This window comes from Sciurus vulgaris, assembly GCF_902686455.1.
Source record: "Sciurus vulgaris genome assembly, chromosome: 8".
In the NCBI taxonomy this organism is placed as follows: domain Eukaryota; kingdom Metazoa; phylum Chordata; class Mammalia; order Rodentia; family Sciuridae; genus Sciurus; species Sciurus vulgaris.
In genome coordinates this window covers 90436771-90463291 of record NC_136468.1, presented here as the reverse complement: position 1 = coordinate 90463291, position 26521 = coordinate 90436771, and the positions used below count along the sequence as shown (strand labels likewise).

At 41.3% G+C, this 26521-nt stretch overlaps 1 protein-coding gene across 2 annotated transcripts in view; it reads right to left on the bottom strand.

Annotated features, from left to right (window-relative positions):
• Window positions 1-26521, bottom strand: part of CHN2 (chimerin 2) — a 306404-nt gene that overhangs the window by 140554 nt on the left and 139329 nt on the right. For both annotated transcript variants that reach the window (XM_079152566.1, XM_079152567.1), the window contains 2 exons: window positions 22297-22335; window positions 9655-9710 (listed from right to left, as the gene is read on the bottom strand). In XM_079152566.1, coding sequence (XP_079008692.1) covers window positions 9655-9710; window positions 22297-22335 — 95 coding nt within the window. The remainder of the gene's footprint in view (window positions 1-9654; window positions 9711-22296; window positions 22336-26521) is intronic.

Sequence of the window (26521 nt, the reverse complement as noted above, 5' to 3'; positions counted from 1 at the left end):
ATAAACTGAGGCCAGGGGGAGGGGAAAAAGAACACCAGCTCCGGACTGGTTTTTATTAGCAAATTAGTCACCTGGATTTAGAGATGTTCATTAAGCACACAGATGATTGGTTGAGCAAAGGCCTTGGGGAAAAGAAATGCGATTCAAAGTATTCCTCACATAATGATAATGAAATCATCATCTTTAAAAATGCAATGATCCACTCAAAGCAGGAGGAAATCTAGCAAGGATAATTCATGCATAGTCATAGGATGAGTTAACTATTTAAAACATCCAAAAAGCTGAATTCATAATAGTGTATAATGAGTATGAATGATCATGAGTATGAATCATCTTAGTAGAGCTAAATTTGAATAGTTTTGTTAAATGGGAATACAAACATAACATTGATGGCACCATAGCAGAAAACAGGAGGGTGGGGGTGGAGGCAGCAGATCAGGCTAAATTAAACACTGACCAGACCCATAAAAGGATTCATATTTGGTATGTAGCATAAGAGAATGTGGGAAAGTGAGATACAGCAAAAAGGAAAAATATTTTTAAAGGGCAGAAAATAACATCTAGGAAGAAGTATATATAGAAGAAACAAAGAAGGCTATGGGACAACTTGGTGTCTACTTTGAAATCCATGAAGTCTCACACCATGCTGGGCCACCAGTATTAGGAGGGAAAAATCATCTTGATTCTTCTATCCTCAGGACAAAGAGAGGCATGTGAAATTGCAGAGAGAAGTGAGAATAGTTGCTAGAACAATGCTCCCTGCACCCGAGTAAGCATCAGGATCCCTTCAGAACTTGTTAAAGCACAGGTTGCTGGCCTGGTGGCCAGCATTTCTGATTCAGCTGGCCAGGGTGGGCCAGGTGATAGTTTTACAGATGGTCCGGGACCACACTTTGGGAAGCTCTGGGTCAGAAGCCTAGTTCTGGATGTGGACCATCTAGGTTGGAATCTGGACTTTGCCTCTCTTGTGCTGCTCATCTCTCCTCCTGTGTGCAATGAGAGGGAGAACAGATCCTGTGAGATTGCTGCAGGGGCTGATGTGTAAAACGGTTAACCTGGTGTTCAGAGCACAGTAAGTACTACATACACGTTAGCTCTTACTAGGAAAAATCTGACAATAAACAAACAGACAAATAAGCAAATAACATTCTTTTGGGTAGTCAAATTCAAGTTTGGACATTCTGAGATTGCATTGTCCACATTTTTCTGATGTAAAATAGAGTCAAGGTCAGAAACTGGTTTCCAAGCGCTCAGTACTTGATCAGCTAGGCCAAGTTCTTTTAGGAGACATGGCTCATCTGGGGCAAAGTGCAACCTGCCTTTGTCAGTATTATTTCTCAGTTACGGTTTAAGCAGGTGAACAAAATCCTGAAGCAGGTCTTTAAAATCTCACCTGTGTGCCCAGTACTATGCACCTGCTCCTCTTCTCCAATCCCTGGCCACAGCAGAAATCTCATTGCACTTGACCTCTGAGCCACAGACCAGACATACTATGGGGTTGCTATAGGAGAAATGCTGTGGAGAGGTGATGCTTGCTTTCTGTTTGGATGGCGTGTTTCTGTTTTCTGCTGCTATAACACAACACTATGGACTGTTTATCAATAAGTGGAACTTTCTTGGCTCATGGTCCTGGAGGCTGGGAAGTTTGGGAGCATGGTGCTGGCCTCTGACGAGGGCCTTAATGCTGCAAGGTAACATGGTGGAAGGGTAAATGAGCATGTGTAAGAATGAAAGAGGAAATTGGGCCCAACTCATCCTTTTTACAAGATAATCAGGCTACTTCCTTGATGACACATTAATCCATTCATAAACGTAGCACCCCAAGACCCAAGCATCACCTGTTCAAAGTCCCACTTCCCAACACTGTTATAGTGGCAATGAAATTTTAAGATGAGTTTTGCAGGGGACATCCAAACCATAAAAGCAGTACAAGGTTGGCCCTCCCAAGGCCCCAACTCCCTCATAGGTATTCTGTCTCAATTTGGATCTCCCCACGTTGAAGAGGAATCACCATTCTTGTTTAGGGTTACAGTTGTCAAGGATAGGTAAGAATGACAGAGTGTCTGCTGCAATACATGATGCTAGCAATTATTCTTTGTTTTTCTAAAACTATAGACTATACAACATAGTATTCCATCTCCAGTAATTATAAATAATGGAATCCACATATTCGAGATAGACTTTAAGAAGTAAGTCTCCTGTGAGATTAAAGAATCTTCTCAAGGATAGGCATGTGGCACAAGACTGTAATCCCTGCAGCTTGGGAGGCTGAGGCAGGGGGAGCATGAATTCAAAGCCAGCCTCAGCAAGAGTGAGGTGCTAAGCAACTCAGTGAGACCCTGTCTCTTAATAAAATACAAAATAGGGCTGGGGAAGTGGCTCAGTGGTCGAGTGCCAGAGTTCAATCTCTGATACCCACTGCCAAAAAGAACCTTCTCAGGAAACTTTAATATCCAACACTGTGTAATCTCCCCTTCATTTTTGTCATCCTACTTTTATCTGAACTTATGCTCTGGCACAGGTATTGTTCCTTGATGGGTCTCTCCAGACCTGCTCTTATGTCCCTTGGCTCTGAGCTTCTGATGCTGGTAGCAGCTGGGACTCCAGAGCCCTGGCCACTGCCTATGAGATCACCTTCAAAATGTCTACATGGATTCCAGATGCACACTTGGCAGGGTCTGCATTACCTTAGAAGAAATTGGAAGTATCCCGAAGAGAGTGAATTCTTATTTTGGAGTGTAGTGGGGCAGCTGAGGATTTTGGAAGATCAAAGTACTTGTCAATAAGAAGGAAGTATATTTTAGAGATAAAAGTGCATAACATTTGGTTTTATCTTTAGGGAAAAAAAAACCTTTTTCAATTATTTTGTCAAAATTTTTTTTCTAATATTAATTTTACTATAAGGCTTTCTCACCTTTACCTTAGTGAGTCTGAAACCAAAGTGAGTCTTGCTCAGGACAAAACCACATCAAGAAAAAAGGCTGAGTGCATTAGTGATCGAGATGAAAGACTGGGAGGAAAAATGACGGCAAAGCCCTTTATTCTTGGTTGTGTCAATATTAAGGGGGAAAAAAGAGACCAGTGGAGAGGACATAGGATGAAAAGAATAGATATATTTCATGCCAGGGAAGAAATAGCCTTCTGATTACTACACATAAAGCCAATTAAAGGGTAATGAGATTGATTTTGCTTGTGGCTCTTAGAATCAATCTCATGGCTTTAAGACATCCCTTGCCTGGATGTCTTGAATCAGGAGGGTTTTCATGTTCCACCAAATGCACTTGTTTTAAAACATCTATTTTCAATGAATAAAAGAAGAAAGGGAAGAACAGTGGACTAGTTGAAAATCCCTGTGAGATTCCTTAAAACCTGATTTTAAACATCTGAGCCAGTTGAGAACGGTTTGGAAAATCATTCAGCTTGTTCACGTCTCTCAGACATGCCTGAGACAAGATCAACGCCTAAAGCCACAAAACTGTGAAGTCTAGGTGTGATTAATAAAACTTCAAGAGCATAATGAAGAAATGGAATGCTGTTAAAGGCTTCAAAGAACAGTTTTACAAATAAAAGTGAAAAGGATTGAATGCATAGATATTCAGGAGCACCAAAACCAGGTTAAAAAAAAAAAATGCCCCCAGAAGGAGGAAGGGATATTTCCAAGTGGTATTTACAAAAGAAGTGAATACAATTCACCAGAAGGTAAACCGTGGTAATGAGGTGCAATTGGAATTGAAGATTGGCCATTGTCATCTGACTTTGTCTAACCTCTGGCAATCAAGAAAAAAGCAGATTCTGATCAGGAATGTGGAGACTTTAGTTCCACGTCCACTTTTCCATTAAAAAAAAAAAAGTGTTCCCAATAGGTTATTCAATGGCAAGGGAGAAGGGAATGAAGTTGCAGGAGATGGGGAACAATTTGAAATAATAGTATGTAATTTTATTTTCTTTTTTTGCAATTACTTTTTATAATGCCGTTTTCACTGCAGCAATTTCAAAAAAGATAGATGATACCAAATCATGTATAGTCACAAAAGAATTTCTGCTTATTTGGTGTATCCTTTAGGTAATTCTAGTGGAATTTAGCTTTAAATTAGTCATGCAAGTAAATCTTAACATTTTGGCCTCTTGGGAAGGCCAAAAAGAAACTTGGACTATTCCAGGAAAAAAAAATATTAGTCTGTGTTTAAGTAAAGTACCTTCATGACTGCCAAAAGTCTAACTCACTACCCTAATAACAGCATTGAGTAAACCTGATCTGCTATTAGTAATAGTTTGAGGATTCTAAATTCCTTACGTTTGCGATCTCTATCCCTTTTTATTCTTTTATGAGTTTGCTCTATATTTACTGATCACCCACTATTGCTTGGCTATGCTTCATCCAGAGATATACCTATGATTTAGACGTGGAAGTCTCTGGAGCATGTGTTCTTCTAGAGAGAGCTACACACAAGTAAACAAATATGTTAGGAAAGCGTATTGGGGGTATAGTAAGTGGTCCCCCCTTATCGGTGGTTACTCTTTCTGCAGTTTTTGTTACCCACAGTCAACTATGTGAAAATATTAAATGAAAAATTCCAGAAATAAATAATTCATAAGTTTTGAATAACATATTATAGTATATTCCTAAAATTGTTCTATTTTACTCTTTTTTTTTTTACATAGGGTAATGATGTTTGATTCATTCTGTTATTTTTTCCTTCCCCCCACCCCTCCCACCGCTCTTTTCCCTCTATACAGTCCTTCCTTCCTCCATTCTTGCCCCCCCATCCCCATTATGTGTCATCATCCGCTTATCAGCGAGATCACTCGTCCTTTACTCTTAATTATTGTTGTTAACATCTTACTATGCCCAATTCATAAATTTTATCACAGGTATGTACATATAGAAAATGAACCTAATATTGTTCTATCCACCGTTTTGGTCATCCACAGAATGCCTTGGGCCATATCCCTTGTGAACAAGAAGGGATTACTGTTCTACAAGAAAAACAAATAGGGTGATTTGACAGAAGATGTCTAACTGTTGCCTGTGGAAGAGGAGGTGCTGAGGGTGAGGAGGAGGGAGTCCAGGCTTCTGAGGTTGCCGCTGAATGGTGTGGCCCAGTTCTCTTTTGAACACAGGGCCCCTAATGGCCTGCATCTACCTGCAGAGGTCAAGCACACAGATGCACAGAGGGGGTGGCAGCCCAGGGGGAGGGCTTAGCTAGAGAAACAAATTTGGGAGTTGATTTTCTTCTGCACAGTTCTTGGCAGACCACCCAGGCACACATTTGGTAATTAATAAATGCTTATGAAATGACTGATTGATAATTGACAGAAAGAGCAAGTGAGACTTTTGCATCCTGGAAGATGTTGTGAATCTCTTGGCAAAGAGCATCCAGGAAATGCTTGCGGAGTGCCAGGTGCTGCGGTGGCTCAATGCATATTCACTTACAATGATGGAGCTCAAGGAAGCAGTGAATGCTACTCCAGGGGCTGACCCTGCCGGCGTAGCTGGTGCCAGGCCCGTTGTCCAGCTGCCTGGACCTCCTGTTCCTCATCCTCGGGATCTTTTCTCTTAGTGGCTTAATTCCTGACCCAGGCATCATGCTTAGTTCTTCATTGCCATTTTTTTTTTTTTTTTTTTGTTCTTGTTCGTTACACATGGCAGTAGAGTGCATTTTGACAACATTATACATGGAGCGTAACTGCCCATTCTCGTGACTGTACCTGAGTGGAGTTTCACTCATTGTGTATTCACATGAACATAGGCAAGTTATGTCCCATTCATTCCACTGTCTTTCCTATTCTCATCCCTGCTCCCTTCCCTTCATTCCCCTTTGTCTAATCCAATGAACTTCTATTCTTCCTTCCCCCACTTATTGTGTGTTAGCATCTGCATATCAGAGAGAACATCTGGCTTTTGGTTTTTTGGGACAGGCTTATTTCACTATTTTACTTTACACAGCAGTCTCCGGTTTCACCCATTTACCAGCAAATGCCATAATTTCACCCTTCATTATGGCTGAGTAATATTCCATTGTGTCTGTCTACCACATTTTCTTAATCCATTCATCCACTGAATGCATTAGTTGGTTCCATAACTTAGCTATGGTGAATTCATTGCCATTTTGTCCTTCCATTCAGGGAATACTGTCAAGGATCCCAGTGTCTCAGAGCCTGTTCTCCATGGGTTTCTGAATCTGCCCTGAATCTTGCACATTAACTAAGTACCTATTATGGGCCAAGAACCACAATAGACATTTGACATATTTATAGCAACCCAGCAAAACAGATGTTTACCTTTGGCTTCAGCTTTCATTTAGCTGGGACGGTCAGTGATTGGCTCTAAGTCAAATAGCTAGAAAGTGGTTGAGCAAGAAGTCAAGACAATCCAAGTGAACTGTGCAGCTCAGAATCCTGCCCTCCTGACCGGCTAGCTAATAGGATTTTGCCCGTGGAATCAGTCTGTATCTTCATCTTTGCTCCCCAGTGGAGTCCACAGGGACAGTGGTATCTATTGCTGACAACCAGTTGTCAAGTCGGTTGGCCTGTAGCTCTCCCCTGGAGTGACACGGTTTCCTACTCTGTAACCACAGACTTCACTTCATGCTCTAATGTGGGCATTTATCTTGTGAACTGGAGGATCCTACCCTGAGAGAGACCCACAAACCAGGAAGGTAAGAATGAGGAGGCTGGAACAGCCCATCCAGGATCAGGGAAGAGGTGGCAGGGAGGAGATGGGCTGGTGACTCTGGAGGAGGGCAGAGAGCTGGACTCTTAATTAGCCATAGCTAAGAGGACAGATGAACTAGAAAAATACACATCAAAAAACCATATTCATCATTCAAACAAAATAGCCTTTATGACTTTATGTAAATGTGTTAATAAAGCTTCAGTCTCTCTGGCCACACGCTCTAATGGAAAGACTTTCTGTCCTCATTAGGCATGTCCCTGAGCAGCCAGCTGTGTATGGGCAGAAACATTCGACTCAACCCTGTCAGCAGCAGGAGCAACAGTTTCCCAGCATCCAACAGGAGGCAGTGCCTCTGCTCCCAGGAGGCCAACCCCTGGGAGGCCCAGCCTCCAGGAATTACCCACCCTTAACATTATGGCAGAGGACAAAGTGAACGTGGCTGCTTCTGCTGGTGCTCATCCTAGCTGTACGTGTTCCTCCAGCAAACTTGGCCCTTCATCGCCTGACACCTGACTGGCTGGCTGGGCCCCATGCTGCCTGCTGAAGAAGTCCAGTGGATGAGTACCCATTTCACAAGAAGGTTCATGTCAAAAATGGGACACAAAATTTCTAGAAGTCAGCTACCTACGGAGCAAGCATCAACCAGGCATCCTTTATGAATGAATTAAATTGGGAATGGTGGACAGATTTGTCTAAAAGACAGATGAGAAGGACAGAAAAGCCACATGTGCACCATAGCCTTTAATGATGGCAGATAGTGATGGCCATTCATTAGGGACATGGTTGCTGGTACCTTGGGTGTTTAGGAAACTTATTTGTGGAGGGCTTGGGAAACTTCTGTGAGGGGCTGGATGTCGGAAGAGCTTCGGGGAGTGACTACTGCAGAGCACAGTGTGGCTCAGAGGCATAGCAGGGAGGTTGGCTTCCTGCTAGCAGTCATGAAGAACTACCAAAGGGTCTGATTTATGTGTAACAACGATGACTTCATGAGTGTGTGCTTGTGTGCGTGAGCGTGTGTGAGACAGTGTGTGTGGAAGTTGGCTTCAGGGAGGGTGCCAAGAGTCGAAGCAGGGAGACCAGTGGGAGGCTGCCGACCTGCACCAATCCAGGGAAGAAATGACAACGGCATCATGGACCTGGAGGACAGCAGGCACGCTCGAGAAATATTTGGATGTAAAACTGTCACCGAAAGCTTGTAGAACTGGAAGCCTAGGAAGAGTTGCTCTGAAGATAACCTGAATGTGCCTGTCTCCTCTGCTGATGTTCCACCTGACTCAAAGGCCGATCCACCTGGCCACAAAGTTCTCTCTCTTACACACACGTGCACCCACAGAGGCAAGACCTTAAATATGTGTTGGGTTACATCGTAATTCTGTTCGCTTTTATGAGGGCACTAAAAGTGACAATAGCCAATCTTGGCTATATTTCCAACACCTCGACCAAAGCTGAAAAAAGTCAGCCTCTCCGTATTGATTCCTGAACACATGAACCAATGAGTGATGTGGACCAGCCCAGGGTCTCAAGCGTTGATGCTCAGCCTTGCCTAGTGAATTTTTGCTAATTCCCCTAGATAGAGTTCTCAGCTGTGTTCAAATTTTACAAATATACTTTCCCTTAAGATACCTAAACCTCCTATATCCTGACACATGGTTGTAATTTTTCTGATGGAGAAACACTAACGAAGAGTAGCACTGGAGGAATTTTTAGGGAATCATTCACAATTCTCATGAAAACACCCTTATTAAGCACATTTCATTTAAAGTCTGATATTTATCTTCTTTTTCTTGTATTTGACTATTATCAAATACCAAAGGACAACAGTCTGTACAGTTACTGACAGGACAAGGTCAGAGACCAAATAATTTGGAACTCATCCTGGATTTTTTCATAACCATCAATATTTTCTCCTCTCTGGTACAATTCCTGGGATGAGAAAGTCTAGTTCGCTCTGCATTAAAATCAAATTTACTTGATGAATTTCAGTGCCCTTCCACAGAAGTAAAATTTTATGCAGAAAACTATATTTAAGAGTGATGTTTGCTCTTAAGATATGGGTAGGTCTTGGAAGCAGGTTCAAAACCAGACCCGGAGAGTGCTTATGTTCAAAGATGAATTTCAGGAGTGTTAGAACTGGCATCTTTTTAGGGTGCTTTAAGAGCTCTCTGCAGCTTTAGACTTAATCAAGGAGTAACAAAACTGAACAAGGGCCTGTGGGCTTTTGGTTTGAAGGATATTAGCTTAGCAATTAAAGAAACTGGTCAGGATAAAAATAGACAATAGAGCCTTAGTCCTGCCTTTCGAATCATGCTGGTACTTCAGGTAATTAGGAAATTAACTGGTGAAGGAGGGTTTGGGAAACGTCTGTGAGTCCAGATATATATTTTTTGACACTGTTATCCTTTTTTTACTATGAAAACTTTTTAAATGTTTCTTTTTATTTTTTAAAGTTTATTTTTATTTTCTTGTTTTTATATAGAATTCATATATTTTTTAAGCTATTACCGAGATTAAAAACATAGTCACTTTTCATGTAAGGCTTTATCATTTTAAAAATGTCAACTAAATACGACAAAGCATAAAAGCTGGCTAAATATGGGTGCTGAGATAACCCAAATATTTATTATTCTCTGTATGTGCTCTGCTGGAAATGTTTCAACATTTAAAAAATGGTAAGAAATCAAAACTACAGTAATAAAAAAACAATCAGAATACACATTTTGAGGGATTTACAAAGGATGTTTGATTTACCTCTGCCATGGTTAATAATGCGCTTCTTCTGATTCTAAATGAGTTTGGAAGTACTTTTAAAATAATGTCTGATTTCAAAATATAGATTGTGAAGATGTTAAATTTGGTGACACATTAACAACCATTAATAGAAATCAACCCCCCGGAAACCTGAAATCCCTCTGGTACCAACTCAGCACTGACAATTCATCATATTTAACAAGGTGTACTGGAAATAGCCAAGTACTCACCTCCCGAGGACAAATGATCCTCTTGGGACGAGGCGCTTCTTGCTGCAACTGATACACTGCCAAAAAAGAGAAAAGAAAGATAATTGTGATTAGAAATCAGCAACACATGCCTTCAAACATTTCTACTAATTCATCTCCAGAATTGTAAAAAAAAAAAAAAAACAAAAAAACAAAAAAACACAGAGGTTGCACACATATTTTTTAGACTGGATAAAATCAGGTCATTTATATGGAAATGAGTCACTGTGAATGTAAACTGGCAAAATTGATTTTTTTTATTCTTATAAGACCAATTTAGTTTCATAATTGTTACTGGCATTGTTCATTTTATGGGTTTCTTGGGAGACTAGATACAGCTAAAATTCTTTTGACTATTTTAGAGATGAAATTCTCCTTGTGAGTACTTGAGTAGTAAGATCATGTAATAGGATTCCTGAATGTAAATGCCAATGTCTCTTGACACAGCAGGGAAAGAACTGGCATTAGCAATGCCATTTTCTGAAATGTTACAGTTATGTGCAAAGATGACTGGTTCCGAGTGAACGCCATGCACCAAGGCATCCTCCCGCCACCCCCTTTGCACTGCCCACCACCGTGGATTCTCAGCCGTCTGATCCCCTCCCTTCCACTAGAACCCGTCTTCCCTGGGCCTTTCACACCTTAAATGATAGTAACTCTATTATAACCTGCTTTAATGATAGGCTTGGGCATGGAAGAAAGCTGGTGATTATATACAGCACAACTTATCCAACTATTGTTCGTAAGTTTTCAGACTACAATGAATGATTTTCCTGCTGAAGAGCTAGTTTTCTATTCTTTCTACCCCACACCCTCTATTTTTGTGCTGCTAGGGCTGGAGCTCAGGGCCTCATGCATGCTAGACAAGTGCCCTATCACTGAGCTACACCTTCAACCCTGATCATTTCTCTTAGAGGGAAAAGTTACCCCATGCTGGTGCGTTTGGATTCTGCTTCCATGAAATTTGAGATCAAAAACCACCATGATGATCTTATCTTCAGAATCTTGAAGAGACAAGAATTTTAGATACAATAAACCTATGACAAGTTAAAAACTAATCATATAAAGTCTTTCTTTTTTTTTTGCAGTGCTGGGGATCGAACCCAGGGCCTTATGCTTACAAGGCAAGCACTCTACCAACTGAGCTATCTCCCCAGCCCCATATAAAGTCTTTCTAAAAACTGGAATAAAGACAAGTTTCTGACTTATTCTTAGGCCTAAAATTTTTTAAATGAATTAGTTGAAGGGCTGACAGTTATATGCATATAGGTATAAAATTGCTATACTATATTTTGTATTATGGCTCCCTGATGCCTTCTGCTCAACGTAGTTGGTTTTTTTTTTTTTTTTTTCTCTCTCTCTTTTTTTACCTAATTAAGTGTGGACAACCCAGAGTTAGCACAGAGGAGAAACAATCTAACCCTCTTGTGGATGTCTATTTCTACCTGCAGCTTGTCCACATTAAAGATGGTGCACATGACATGGAAGGACAACTGTACCCACATCTGAAAGGAAAGCAGAGTTCAACATAGCTTTTTGAAAAGAACACAAAATATGACAGGCAAATAAAAAGGTGGCCTCTAAATACCTATCTCCCTATGAAAAAGAGTCTGCAGGTCCAAGTAGACCAATCTATGGGAAGTGGGACTGGGTGCAGGAAAGATGCACTGGTTGGCACGTGATCGTCAATCTGTGGACACTAATTATTCAGCTGTGCTGTGTATTTCTGTTGGTTCTATGGCATGGCATGAAAGATTTTTCCTTCTTTTGTTTTTTCCTTTCTTATACCTGTGGCTGATTCCTCCTCCACTCAACCATTATCAAGGGAGATCCTCAAAGCTTCTCTTAGACCCTCTTGAGGTCTTACTCTTTCCTCCTCCCAAGGAATCTCAACTACTTCTACATTTTGCTTATCACCCACATGAACAAGCCTCCCCTGTCTGCTCAGAACACTCCTCTAAGAGCCAAGCTGAATATCTAGCCTCTCAGAGATTCCTCTTGAGTTTCTTAAGAGGATCTCAAGTTCGACCCATTAAAAGTTGGACTCAAGATATTTCCCTCCAAATCTAGACTTCTTCCAAAATTCTGCCATAGCAAAGGCACCACCATGCATTTGACTTCTCCACCAGCATCGAGAAACTGTCCATGGCAATTCACATGCCCCATTTGTCACCAGTGACAAATGATCAGTTTGCTTTGTCAAAGTTTCTCAGCTCTGTTGACTTGCGTCCACCGATATCACCCACACCCTACTCCAGGATCTAGATTCTCACTTCCCTCCAATCTGTTTTCTCGTTAATGGCCAGAATAACTATTGGACAATGTCAATCAAATCATGACCCTCCCCTGCTCAAAAGCTTCATGGCCTCCCATGGCTCCTGGGTAAGACCAAAGTCTACAACATAGTACAAGCTCTGAATGGTCTCGCCTTGACTACTTCTATGATCTTACCATGTATTATGCTCTCTACTCAGCCAAGTTGGTTTCCTCTCCTTTCCTAAATGCACATGCCTCAACCTCAGAGCCTTTGCACGTTACACTTTCTGTCTATAATATCCCCTCTACCCTTTCTACCTCTAGTTATCTGTCCCTCATCATCATGACTTCAATTCAAATACTTTCTTGACACCTCTCGCACCAGATCCAAATCCATCTCCTTATTCTGTGCGCCATAATTTCCTGTACTTTCTTCTATGTAACTTATATCCCACCATCATTCTGTAGTTTTGGTGTGATTTCAAAAAATATGTATATGTTTCTCCTCCAATGTTGTAAATCTCACCATGAGGGAAGAGATCATGTCTGTCTGTGCTTAGTTTAGTAGCCTCAGTATTTGTTGAGGTGCTTTGGATATAATTACGAAGAAAACCATAAGCTCAATTTTTAAGAATTCTATTAGCTTTGGAGGGAGATCCAGAAATTAGAAATATTTTTATGAAATAGGGCAGTAAATACAGGAGCTGGCATGATACCACCCATTCAAGGAATGGAATATTTAAATGAACCATGGTGCATCTTCCATGCTGGGGTAGTAGAGTTTGGGAAGACTCTCGATAAACTGACCTAGGGTGATAGAATATTCCTTGTGAATATAAAAGTTAAGGTAAAGGTATACAGTTGGCTCTCTGAATCCATGTGTTCCACATATGAGGATTCAACTACCACCAAAGATATTTGAAAAAAATGCATTCGTACTGAATATGCATGACCTTGTTCTTGCCGTTACTTCCTAAACAAAGCAGTGTAATAATTTGTTTACATAGCATTTACATTGTATTAAGTATGATAAGTAATGTAGAAATGATTTAAAACATACAGGAGGGTTTTGTTCATTATATGCCATTTGATGTAAGGGACTTGGGCACCTGAGGATTTTGATACCTGCAGGCAGTCCTGGAACTCATCCTACCTGGATATCAAGGGACAGTTGTATACCTATACAAACATGCATACGCATGTGAGCACACACACAAACCCGCCCATGCCTACATATATTATGAACATACTTTCATTTTAACAAAGGGAGTAAAATAATAGGTACGTATTAATTTTTGCATATCTCTGTATAAATAAGCTCTGGAAGGAACAAGGAAGTAATAAAAGCAATTGCCATCAGGGGATGAAAAGAAAAAGAAGGCAGAAGTGGAGGAAAAATCCCTCACTTGTCTATCTTATTCTACTGTTTGCTTTTTGCCACATGTATGTATTTCTTATTCCAAACGAGATGGAAAGGCTGCAAGAGGCAGGGTCAGAGAAGCCTGCTGGTGGAAGAGGAAGCAGGAGGACAAGTTGATCAAGAGAAGAGAGAAATGCCGGCCTGGAGCCCTTTGTCCCTCCTGACTCCGTGCCAGCACTGCTAAGCTGCTCCTGAGTAGGACGCTGCTGTTAATGAGTCTCATGGGAACTCAAGGGGCCATCTCCAAGAATCCCAGAGTTTTAGCTCCAGGTGGATGGCAGAATCCACACTGAGGGAGTCCCATCCACCTTTCTCTCCCCATCATCAGGGGCATGGGTAGAATGGTGTGGTGAACACCATTTTATTTTATTTTATTTTTTTGTACCAGGGATTGAACCCAGGGGCGCTTAACCACTGAGCCTCATCCCCAGCCCTTTTTACTTTTTTTTCTTTTCTTTTCTTTTGAAAAGGGTCTCACTAAGTGGCTGAGGCTGGCTTTGAACATGTGATCCTCCAGTTTCAGCCTCCCAGACTGCTGGGATTATAGGCATGCCACCCTGTGCCTGACGGTGAACACCATTTTTAAGGAGGAGACCAAGAAGTGTGGCAGTTTTAAGAGAGAAGCAGTTTTAGCTCGAGGCTCCTTTGCAATTCATAACAGCAAATATGTGAGCATCTGCTATATGCCAGACACCACAGTCAGCATTATGTGGAGACTCTGAGGATGAATGGAGAGTCAGGGGAAGAGAAGAGGACAGCATACTAAGTACCTGCCATGTGACAGGAGCAATATTTTATTGAGTTCTCTCTCTCTCTCTCTCTCTCTTACACACACACACACACACACACACACACACACACACACACACAAACACACACACAGAAAACCAACTTCGTATCATTATCATTTTCATTTTTCAGACAAGGAAACAAGTGTAGAGAAGTTAAATATTTGTCCCAAGGCATTGGGCCAGATGTAACTGCTTGATCCCAGGGCCTGATTAATTGTGCCTGTGCCTCAGTGCCTTTGCTCATGCTGTTCCCTCCACCCGAGTTGCTCTTTTGCAAGAGATCCACAGGGCTCATTCATTGTTTTCATTCAGGACTCTACTTACATCTCAGCTTGCAGGGCTTCCCTGACTTGTCTATATGAAATTCCACCCATCACTCTGCTCCCTTATGCTTCTCTGCGTTTCTTCACAGCTCATCACCATTAGCACATTAACAGATAAAATATAAATATTGACTTTTGTAGTTCTTACATTACCTCCCCTGAGTATGGTGAAGCTCTATGAGGGTGGGGACTCTGTTCTGTCTACTGAGTATCCCCAGCGTCTATAAGAGTGCTGGGTATAGAGTAGATGCTTAATGCATAATTTGTGAAGAAATGGACTCTAATGACCCACAGGTCACAACCTGTGCCTGCGAGGAGACTGACCCAATGAGGAAGATGTGCTTAGAGAAGCAAAATCAAGGTAGGACATGGCTTTAATAAGGGGGAAAAGAGAAAGCTATTCCGTTTCCTCAGGTGGCAAGCATGGCTTCCCAAGGAGCGAGGGATGGGATCCCTCTAGAGGGATTAGAGGGATTTTGCAGGTAGAGAGAGGGTTACGAGCAGCAGCCGTGAAAGAAAACAACGTGCCAGTTGGTCATTCAGAGGCTGCTGTGGCAGCCGTGTCATGTGGCAGTCGTGGCTGGTGTGCAGTGTGGAGGATGCCCCATGGAGTTGGCCTGGGGACACCAGGCTAAGGAGCTCAGTGTCCTTCTGTCTGCAGGAGGAGGCAGTGACATGTTTTTAGCAGGAAGGTGAATCGCTAGTCTGTTTTAGAATAACAGTAAAGATAAGGCCATTCACAAGTACAGGAGCTGCCGTTTTCTGGGTACCTACTATGTGCCAGACACCTTATGAGTCATCCCCAGAAGCTTCCACATAACTTATTTTCCTTCACTGATACAGTGGTGGAGGTGCTGCCCACTTTGAAGACACTTATGATCACACAAATAATAGGATTAAGTCAAAATCAAGATTCAAAGCCTGGTTTCCAGAACTCAAAGCCAGTATTTCTTAGCCTCAGCTGGTAGTTCCCTAGAGCTGGACAGGCCCACCTGGGGCTGCTTGCATTAGGATCTCCACAAAGCCATCATGAAATACAGGTTCCCAGACTCCATCCCTGGCGATCACACTCTGCCAGTCTGGCAAGGACCCTAACATCTGTTCATTTTAAAGCTCCTCAGGAGATTCCAAAGCACGTCTTGGGATGGGGGCCACTGTCCTTTGCCTCACTAAAGAAGGAACTACTCAGGAGAAATCTGGGAGGCAGGAAAGAGAGAGACCAGTGCTTCTCGTGTACACAAGGGAGATGGTGAAAACATGAGTTCAGGTAACACCAGTGGGCATGCAGGTGAGAAGATGGGTTGATTGCCCAGGAGGGTACAAGGACCTGACCACAAACGGAATGGAGGGAAGGACCCTGAGGGATTGTGAGACTGAGATGCCATTAACAGAAATGAGGGATGTACTGGACCATCTCTGGACAGTTCCTCTCCCATGGGAACAGCCTAAGTCCCATAGCTAAAGTGCTGTACCCAGCATTCTTCTAGAAACTGGGGATACTTGAGTGGGCAGAATACCCTGACAGAGCTTCACCATACTCAGGATAGATGTCCTCTAGAAACCCTCTGAGCTTTAGTAAAGAGAAATGCTGTACTTCACCAACCATGCAATCCAGAACAGAACCAGCTAGGGGTGACTTGGAAGAGGAAGAGGGAAGACCCCTGTAGTTTCTCTTGTGCCAGGCTAGCTCATAGGCAGAGTAAGGGCAAGGAGTCAAGACTCAGATTCCGGGAGTTGGGTGGAAGCAGGCTTGTGGCAAGCAGCCTGCAAACTTGTTTATTGTGGGAACAGCTATACATTTTATAGGTTTCTTGCCCAATCACAATGTGCCACAGGGAATCAGACCACCAGGTTCCTATATGGGTTCCCTTGGTAACACTGAGTCAACTTGGCGCAGTTGTTTACTTTCCTAGGTAGCGGAAGCAGAGTGCTCCTCCCTGCAAGTTTTCCTTACATGCTTGAGACATTCACTGCTGCCAGCCAAGAACTAGGATTTCTCCCAACAGACCCCTAGGCAAACCCCTCAAGCCAGGGATCCCTCAGTAGCAGACATCATTAATTGATTGCTTATTTCTTAGTCAGAAGTTCTCAGAACCTGCAAGACCTGCTCTATGTTGTTCCAAGCAACAGAAGTTGGCAAATAGGTACAGAAACTTATTTTCCAACTGGGTTATACATCCGTCTATATAGATAATGAGATGATAACCAATTGCAATGAAAAACTGAGCCCAATTTTCTATTTTAGCTTCAAATGAGAGCCTGCCCATCATTTTCACGATTAGCTATAACAGAACAAACATCTGTGAAAAAAAATTCTCCAAGTCATGTTTAATATAACTGAAACATGTCACATAACCCCAAAATGTCACTTCTTGAAGTTTCTTTGTGTGACAAAACAACATTTCACAAGCAAAATGCAAAAATGAGTGTCACTTTCTAGGTAGTTCTGTGAGCAGAGAGGTGATATGATGGAATTTGCTTCTACAGCAATGTCCCAAATACGTTCCAGGCACTCCCTAGCCCTAGGCTCTCTATGGCTCAGCAGCGAATTCTTAGCACTGGAGTAAGCTGTTGGGCAGGGGTGGCGGTCACTGGGAAATGTAGAGGCAGAGGAGAGTCCAAGATTCCCAAGACAGCTAATGCAGATTTAGAGACCCAATATTTTATTTTTGATTCAGTCAGAAAACTTAACTACTCTTCCTCCACCGGGAACAGAATCAACTTACTCCTGCAGAAGTCTCGTGAAAGCTCATGGCCTGGGTAGTGTCAATGCCTCGCCAGATCCATCAGCTCTTCTTTCCAAAGGGATACAAGGATCCAGGAACTGAATCCGGCCACATGGTTGTGACCCTCAGTCAGACCCACCCTGCTTCCTGCCCATGTCTTCCTGAAAGGCTTTCATGGGAAACACTCCTGGATGTGAGCAGGGAATTGTGGATGTTTTTGATGTCTTCTCGGTTCAACTGTGCCCTCCAGCTGCGATAGAAAGGCCTTGCTAACAGAACGTCATCTCAAGGGGATTTACTTCTCTTGTCCAGGGCACTGTGATAAAACCAAGGACAAGGCCTGCAGTGCCCCAAATCCAGAGGTATCAGGCATACATGTGCATAAGAAAAACCTATGGGATTTCCTCAGCTGTAGCTCTCCCTACTTTTCCCATTCAGCCATCTGTGACAGGACCAAGGAAAAATTATTGCAATCTTCCCCCAGGTGATTCTGATGCAGGGTGGGCACATCAGGGTTGTGAGCTTCCAAATTCCTACTTAGGAACACAGGCACAAACTACGACTGCATGGCCTGCTGCCGGGACAGCCTCCTGGGACAGTGTCAGGCAGGCAGAGCACCTGCTGCCCAGTTGGCAATTGACTTCTTCAAATGAAAATCTTTCCGAGTATACCCATGATGTTTGGCTTTTGAACCTGTCTGGCTTCAAGTTTTGAAGGTGGCTTCATTGTTATGTTTTTAAATATGCTTTTTAAGTTGTACCTTTATTTGATTTATTTATATTTATGCGATGCTGAGGATGGAACCCAGGGCCTCACAGGTGCTAGGCAAGCGCTCTACCACTGATACAACCCCAGACCTTCATTGTTATTTTTAAGTGAACTAAAAAGTAGTGTTTTATTTATTTATTTATTTATTTATTTATTTTTAGGGCATCAAACCAATTCTTTCTCAGTGATTTTCTCAATGTTTGGGAATTTGGTCTTGAGAGTTGAGGATTAGCTGAAGGCATATGATACTTTAGGATAAGATTACTCTATGGAAATAGCTCAGTAAATGATAATGTTAGCTTCCAAGCAAAGGAGAACAGGAAATGAGAGCTGTCATGTGACACCACAGCTCCTTGAATTAATCTTATGTACCCTTGTAGCCTCAGTGCCTGGCTTAAGGCAGAGACTTAATAAGCATTGGTTTAATGAATGAATAAATTAATGAACATAATACGCAATTAGGGAGAACTGATTTTTTGCAGTGTCTTACTCTTTTTTAAAATAAGTTTATTTTATTTGTTAATTTCTTTTTATGTGGTGCTGAGGATCAAACCCAGTGCTTCACATGTGCTAGGCTGGTGCTCTACCACTGAGCCACAACCCCAGCCCAGTTCCTTACTCTTTTAAGCTTCGAAGTCTGACATCTGTGGTTATCTGCCCAACATCCACATCCATCTTCCCCTTTCTAATATTACTCCAAATTTTCCAGTGGTGTGTTATATAGAACTGGTTCTTCCCTGAGTTCCAGTTGAGGGTCCTGACCAGTCTAGGAAAGTTAGCATATCCCAACTCCCGCATCCACAATAATGGACTCTGGATAGGTAAACCAGGTCTATCAGGGCTGAAATACTTCTTGAAGTATTAATTAAGTAGACTTTCTCTCTGAGAGCTGCTCTTGTAAGAGGAAGCAATAGCCCTGGAGTTATTGGTAGCTACCTGGGTATCGCAAGGGAAGAACATGCTAAAAATGTAGCCAAACACAGGAAAGTGGAACCAAGGAATGAAGAGATACATAAAGGTTTGTGGTAATGTTATTTTAGCTGCTGGAGCAAGTCATGGCTGAAGCCAGTAACTGAATATTTTGCTTAAGCCAATCAATGCCATTGAATGGGGTATTGTGTACCTTGGAGCTAAGAACATTGCAAATAGCATCAGAACTTAAAAACAGCTTTTTAAATTATTAGAAGTACACCAATTTTTTCTTAGTATGATGTCATAATTGGGATTAATGCTTCACAATAAATATATATAGTTGTGGTCAACAAACATCAATGAAAGCAAAGACGTAGCTATATACTTCTATAATCGTGGCAAAGCATTAATTTTTAAATCAAGTCCTAAATGATGGCAAAAATGCACTGTACCCAATAAGTATATGTGAGATTTGATAGTACCGAATATCTCTAGAATTAAAAAGAAAGTGTGTGATGGAGAATATAGATACCATAAAGGATGTTAATGAGTTTGCATCAGTATCAAAAGGATTTGTGAGCATTTCAAAGAGAAAAAAAGAGGCAATTCCTGAGGTTTGGAATGGATTTACCAACAGCTATTTCAAATAAAACAAATTTAATGTTCTGACAGCTTTGTTGGCCTTTTGGAAAAATGCTATTATTTTAGCATATTTAGATTTTTAGAGGCCTCTCATGAAAATCTGCAAGACCATTAGATTCCTTCTCCTAGTTATCCTTCAGGACTCACATGCAAATATAACATTTTCTGTAACTATTTCTCTAACACCAGGAGGAACGGGAGTTACAGTATTTGGTTACTACAATCTATCTGCATTTTAAATTTTTTGGTTTACATACGTGCTTCTTTCTAGACTGAAAATTGGGGGGAGGTGTGAACCACACTTCATTCATTGTTGATACATAATACTTATCCTCTGGCCCTCAGAAATTTTTTACTGTAACATCAAATGAATGGGAGATGGTTTTAGGAATAAGATGGTGTACTGTGAACCTGGTAATATTATGAAATACCTTTATAAGTGCTCCAACATCCCAACTGAAAGAATTCATGGATTGAGGACAATCAAAAGAGAGTTTTTTTCTTAGTGGTATTCTGTAGGGCATTGATCAATGTATTTTTAGATGACACACTCTCCTTAGTTTTGGAGATTCACATCACTAGGCGCTCTGAAATAGAGCCTGATTGACCATTAGGTGTGTTGAGTAAAGAGGAACTTTCCATATGCCATTAGGTCTGTGCTAAATGGCCTAAGTCATTTCTTTTTCCTAATAAAGTTTTATGATTCTAGAACAAATTTTAAAAGTACAACTTAGACCCAAGAATCAAATTTAAACCCAATACCCCAGGGTGAAACTATTATTTTGAGTATGTAATTAGTAATGTTCTTTCTAGATTCCTTAGGACATAAAAGTGCTTTTAAGAGATAAATTAGGTGGCCCAAGGTCACTTGGAAAAAGATGAAATAAATTTGAGCCAATGCCATCTTTTCGCTTCAGTAAAGCTCTCTACGATGGCATTTACTCAACAAATATTTATTGGGTAGTTGATGTATGCAAGGCTGTGTGCAAGGCACAGGAAGTCATGGAACACCCAGCACCTCTCTCTACAGGTATTTTGTTGATTTACTGTCAGAGCACTTCACACTCCATTAGGAAACAAACAAACAAAAACATCCAATTACTAAGTCATTAGCACTGCCATTTAAAATCGAAGATGGGAATGCAGAGCGCTGGATTGCAAGGGCCCGTAGAGACCCGGCATAGCCCCTTTATTTCACAGATGGAAGAACAGACTCGTGTAGTAAAGATCGGTGCCTCTGTATGTGCTGATGCGGGAAGATAAAAACAAGATATTTGAGAAGTGAGGAAAGCAAGCTGAAGAACACAAAGCAGTGCGACACTCGGGCCAAACAAAGTCCTGGCCTCAGATGCCTTGATGTAGGCGATTTTGAACAATGTCTTTTGAAACTGACAGGGGTCATCCTTGGGGAAGGAGAAAGGGGCATTGGAACCTGAGCTGGGGGCTGGTTGTGGGTTATAAGAAAGTTTTATTCTTTATTTCTCTAATGTTTGTCTTCTTTGCAGCTTTGTGTTGCTTTTATAACATGCGATATACTGTGTGTGCTTTTGTATTTTGTATTTGTAATATACAGTCACACATTACTTAATGAGGGAGATAAGCAGGAGAAATGCATTGTCAAGTGAATTCATGGCTGTGCAGACATTGCAGAGGGTGTCCCCATAGACCCAGAAGGTACGGTCACTACATGTCTGGGCTATATAGTATATGCTATCCTGTGTGCAGTCTGCTATTGACTTAAGTGTCATTATGCAACACACACACACACATACACACACACACATGCACACATATATATGATAAATGTGTATATATGTATACACACATACATATATACATATATTTTTAAATGTATATATATTATTTTAAATGGATAGAAAAAAAGTCTTAGAGACTTTCAGACTGTGGGTCAGGCTTACTTGTGGGTCCCCCTCTGGATGGCACTTCACCATTTTTTTGTGAAACCTCTACACAGTTACTTAGCCTCTTTGAGCTGTGGTTTTTCTTCTATGTAGGATGGAGATAATAATCATACCCATCAATTAGGGCTGTAGTAAGAATCTGAGTTTCCGTCGCTCAGTGCAGTGGCTGGCACCAGACTGGTTCTCAATGGACAGCAGCAGTAACAGAAACAATGATAACCATATTAATAATTATTTTCACATCCTATAAATATTCATGTTATAAAGCTTTTTATTATTTTTATTGCTACTGCAGGAGAGTGGATTGAGAACCTGCCTCCTCTCGCCCTGGCACAGTGAGTTTCCACACTACGACAGTGCTCCTTCTCTTTCTGGAGAATTACCAAGTCAGGCAGATGATACCAAGGAGAGAGAAAATGAGTTTGAGGTGATGACCATTGTTGTCTTCGCTCAGACATGACCTCTATTCCTAAGGAGTCATCTTTAGCAACCAAACATTATTCTTTGCTGTTAATTTTTCAGCAGATAATGTCATATGATACTATAGGCTGAATTATAGCCAAGAGCATAATTTATGGAAGTCAACCTATTTACCCTTACTGACCAAATGTGCAAAAAATAAAAACAAAGCCCCATATTGAAAGTTAGAAGGTACAACTCCCATCTCCAAGTGTTCCTGAAGTGGGTCACCGCTGGTTCTTGAAGATTGTGGGTGGGTGCTAAGTTAATTCTGACAAACATCTCTCCTTGGTGGTAAAAGAAGTTTTGGGTACTGTGGTGTGGGACTGTGTGTACTACACCACCAGCCTTCGAGGGGGCAGGCTGGTTAAGACTTCTGAAGAGGCTTGCACTTCGGGTACTCACAGTATGACTTCCATATTGGAGGCTGGTATTCTTCAGCATCTAGAATAAAAAAAAAAAAAAAAAAAGAAAAGAAAAGAAAGAAGGAAATCACTCCATCAGTCCACACATCAAACTGTCAACAAGTATCTTCTCTGGGGGTGGGTAAGCATCTGTCTGCAGCACTTGCCATCTAGCCCCAGGGGGACTTTCCACTCATTTAGGGGACAGTTCCTGCCACAAGGGAGGGAATGTGCATGGAAACCTTGCAGACCCAACGCCACTTTCTTCAGATCACTTACTGTGACAGAATCAATTGCCGAACAATTTTCATAGAGCCCAGTAAATTAAAAAAAAAAAAAAAAAGATTTTTAAAGCAATTAACTTGATTGTACCCTCTAGTAATCCTTTCAAACACTATTTACTCAATTTGGCATAATAAACATATAATTTACCTCACAGTTTCCAATCAGACCTTTAGCCCATTTATTAAGATTTGAGGGCAAGATGCAAAGTGGCAAGTATGGAATAATAAATGTGGAAAGTCACACAACCCAACTCTCTGAGCTCCTAAAATCCTGGGTCTGACAGCAGAACACTGATGATCCAATTGGAATTGCATTATCTCCTTGAATTAATTCCAATGTGTGACTTAGAAAATTTTCAGAAACTCTCAGCAATCAGAAGTGTCAGAGCAAGAGAGTTACTGCAAAATGGAGAGGATGAAATTGGTATGCATCACTCCAGAAAACAGACAATGGGAGAAAATCTGCTCATTCAGTCAACTCAACAATCCTGCCTGACAGCTGAGCTTACTATTCTGATGTGGTGATTATAGAGTCCTCCTGGCTCACAGCTATAAAGTCTTGTAAAATACACTCCAGGCTGATAGCTGGGGAAGAGGATTCTTTCCCTCAAAATCACAGGGCATAGATCTGCAGGGGACCTGAAGAGTTCTCTAATTCAGCTGTGTCACCTTCCACTCTCAGGACAACCCACAGCCTGCCCCTACAGAGTCCCCTTCCGTGGTTCCTGTACTGCTAGAACTTCCCCAGCACCATGCAAGCAAATGGTTTGAGAATGTTTTTCTCCCTGAGGAACAAATATGCCATTTACTAAGCAAAACTAACTCAAAAGTGGTAACTTCTCCCAAAACCCACTTAATTACACTTGTGTAGCTTAAATATTTTACAATTAATATCTTGCTCTCTGGAGCCCATAGTATCACAGCATTCAACTAAATGCCTGCAAGGGTCAATTCATATAGACGAGTCTATTGCCAGCCCTGTAGGGTCAGGAGCCCACATATGAATGATCAGCCATATAACTATACATACAAATATAGCACAGTCATAATGGCTCATGGTATTCAGACTCAGTTTGTTGAATAAATACAAGAGCTCATTCAAAATACTTTTGTCAAATTATCTTATAATAATGACCTTTTAACTTAAATGATCAACTAAATTCATCCCATATGTAACATAAACCAATTTTAATGTGTTAACATGAGTGTTTGTTTAAGAAAATCATTTAAATAAAAGACATCAATTTGCTGAATTTACAGTAAAGTTCTAGAACCATCTATCCCATGTCATTTCACCAGAAAAGTCAGACCCTGTGTGTTAAAGTGTGGACAACAGTTTCAAAAATATTTTTTTCAAAGATAAAGATATACACACATCGCATGGACATATCGCACAGAAATGTAAGTTCACCTACTCCAAACTGAACTATCTTGTCATTTCAGAAGCAATTTATTCTATGAGGCAAGTACAATCCCCAGACTTCAAAAGAGTCAGGACTGTTCATGACCTAAGGACCACTCTCTACATATGGGGAGGAGTCCCTAAGACAGAGGAGGTAATCTGCTTAAAGCAGATCTTTGAATATAGTCCAGCTGCTCAGCTTGGATCAGCTGAGGTTTTCTTACTTAAAGCCAGAAGTTTTAATAAATGGCCTCTCACTTTCCATTTCAGTCTTAATTGTTTGAAGAAAAACCTAGGATTGGGTTTCATTGGAAACATTGATTGTAACTTTGTACAACTGATTGTAACTTTGATTCATTGATTGTAACCTGATACATTGATTGTACATTGATTGTAACTTTGATACAGGCTGCCCTGCATGTTCCGTAAACCAACCTCCCCTTCCCGCTGCTCCCTGTTGGCAACACAACATGGAGGTGAAGAGAGCGCCTACAGAAACTGGAGATCAGAATACTCCCTTGCACAAAATCCCCCAATGTCTTACTTCTGTGCACAGAAATGAAATAGAGCACTCTCCTGTGGCCTAGGGCACTGGGTCATCTGGAGCTGCCCACATCCTGACTCCGCTGCAGACACTTCCCCTTTCTACTTCTCAGCCAGCCATGCCAGCTTTTTCTCTGTTCCTAGAACAAGCCATGCTCTTCTAAAATCCCATCTTTGCTCTTGTGGACTCTCCACATAAAATGCTCTGCAATAGATCTTGGTGTGGCTCACTTCTCTGTCACACAGGGCTCAGCTCAAATGTCACCTCCCAGGGGCTTTCCCTGCCAACCTCACAGAGTGGCCTTCCCCTACTTCCAGTTCCTCTCCTGACTCACAGATTATTTTTCTTCATAACATTTATTACCATCTGAAATTATTTATTGATTTGTTGGTTTGTTTTGACTGGTTTCACTCCACTATTTGTCAAACTCCTTAAAGAAGGAATTTTGTCTCATTCACTTTTGCATTCCAGCCCTTAGAAGAGTACCTGGCATAAAACAGGTCTTCAAAAAACTAAAACTGGGCTGGGAATGTGGCTCAGTGGTAAAAGTGCTTGCCTGGCATGTGTGAAGCCCTGAGTTCAATCCCCAGCACCAACAAAAACAAAACAAAACAAAACAAAACAAAAACAAAACAAAAAAAAACCCTACAACATGCTCTATAAAAGAATGAATCCTCAAGGTTCAAATCCTGAGGCATTGTGGGAATCTAGTGAGAGTGCATGTGCCTACCCAGCACATAGCAAGTTTCGAATGAAGCCCCACAAATGTGCTGTGCTGCCACTCCCAGGCCATCCCCTGCCCTGATCTTTCTGTTGGCTGGTGCTCTTGTCTTTGCTCACTCCACTGAGCCAATGACTGTCTCCATTCTTGCCCCCAGATCTGGAGCCTGTAATTAAGTTCCAGTGCTGTTGTCATGGAAGGTTTTTCTTTGCCATAAAAGAATTCAAATTGAGAGGCCATTTGTCATGCTTCAGTGGAACAACTATAATTACCTTGGCCTTAGAGACACGTTTCACAAACCACTATAGTGCACTGATAGGAGGCTTGGTCAAGTGACAGAGCACATAATATTTTTAATATGTTGAAACAAATCTTTAGCTGCCTCCAGCACTGCCCCACAATGACACGCTATTTACCCCAACTTCACACAAGACTCTTCAGTGATCTGCCTCATTCTTGAATAGCCTGACACTCTTTCTTAAAAACCTGGAATAGGTTTTCAAGGTCATTTAGTTCACCTTCGTCATTTGGCAAATGAGGAAGAGAAAACACACAAAGATGGAGTGGCTTCCTCAAGGTCATGAACAAGTTAGAGGCAGAGGTGGGAGCTTTGTCTTCCAGGCCTTGGACACATCAGTCATCCCTGCCAGGCAGCCCCCCTCATTTACATATATTGAAATCAGAAAAACAAAATTATCATGTAACAGATTTATTACTTCAATTCTTGTGAAGCTTGAAAGAAAAAAAAGAAAATCAGTGGTATGAAAAATTGCCATTAAGTCAAGTGGTGGAACATGATTTGATCTATCCCTAGCCCCCCACATAATCAAGTCCAGGAGGCATGAGCTGCTGGGAGCACCCAGGACATAGGTGAGGTCTTTTTGAAAATGTATGATTTTGCTCAATATTTTAGAGAGACAGGCATAATGCAGAAGGTAGAGAAAGTAGAAAAAGAAGGTCCAAATCCCCCAATAAATAACTATATAAAAATCTATCATTGAACTTAGAAGATAGTAATTCATTTTTGGAAAAAACTAAAAATGGAATTACAAGGGTTACAAGGACAAGAGAGGTTTAGAATATACATAGCACTTAAAAACACTGATTAATGTGGACCTAACCTTTAAAAAATATATGTTAACCTTCGACTCAGCAATTTTATTCATGGGAATCTGGCCTAAACACATATACAAAGACAGATAATGAACTAGTTGCTCAATGTATAATAATAGTAAATCTAAATGTGCAGCAAGATTAAACAGTTATTGCATATGT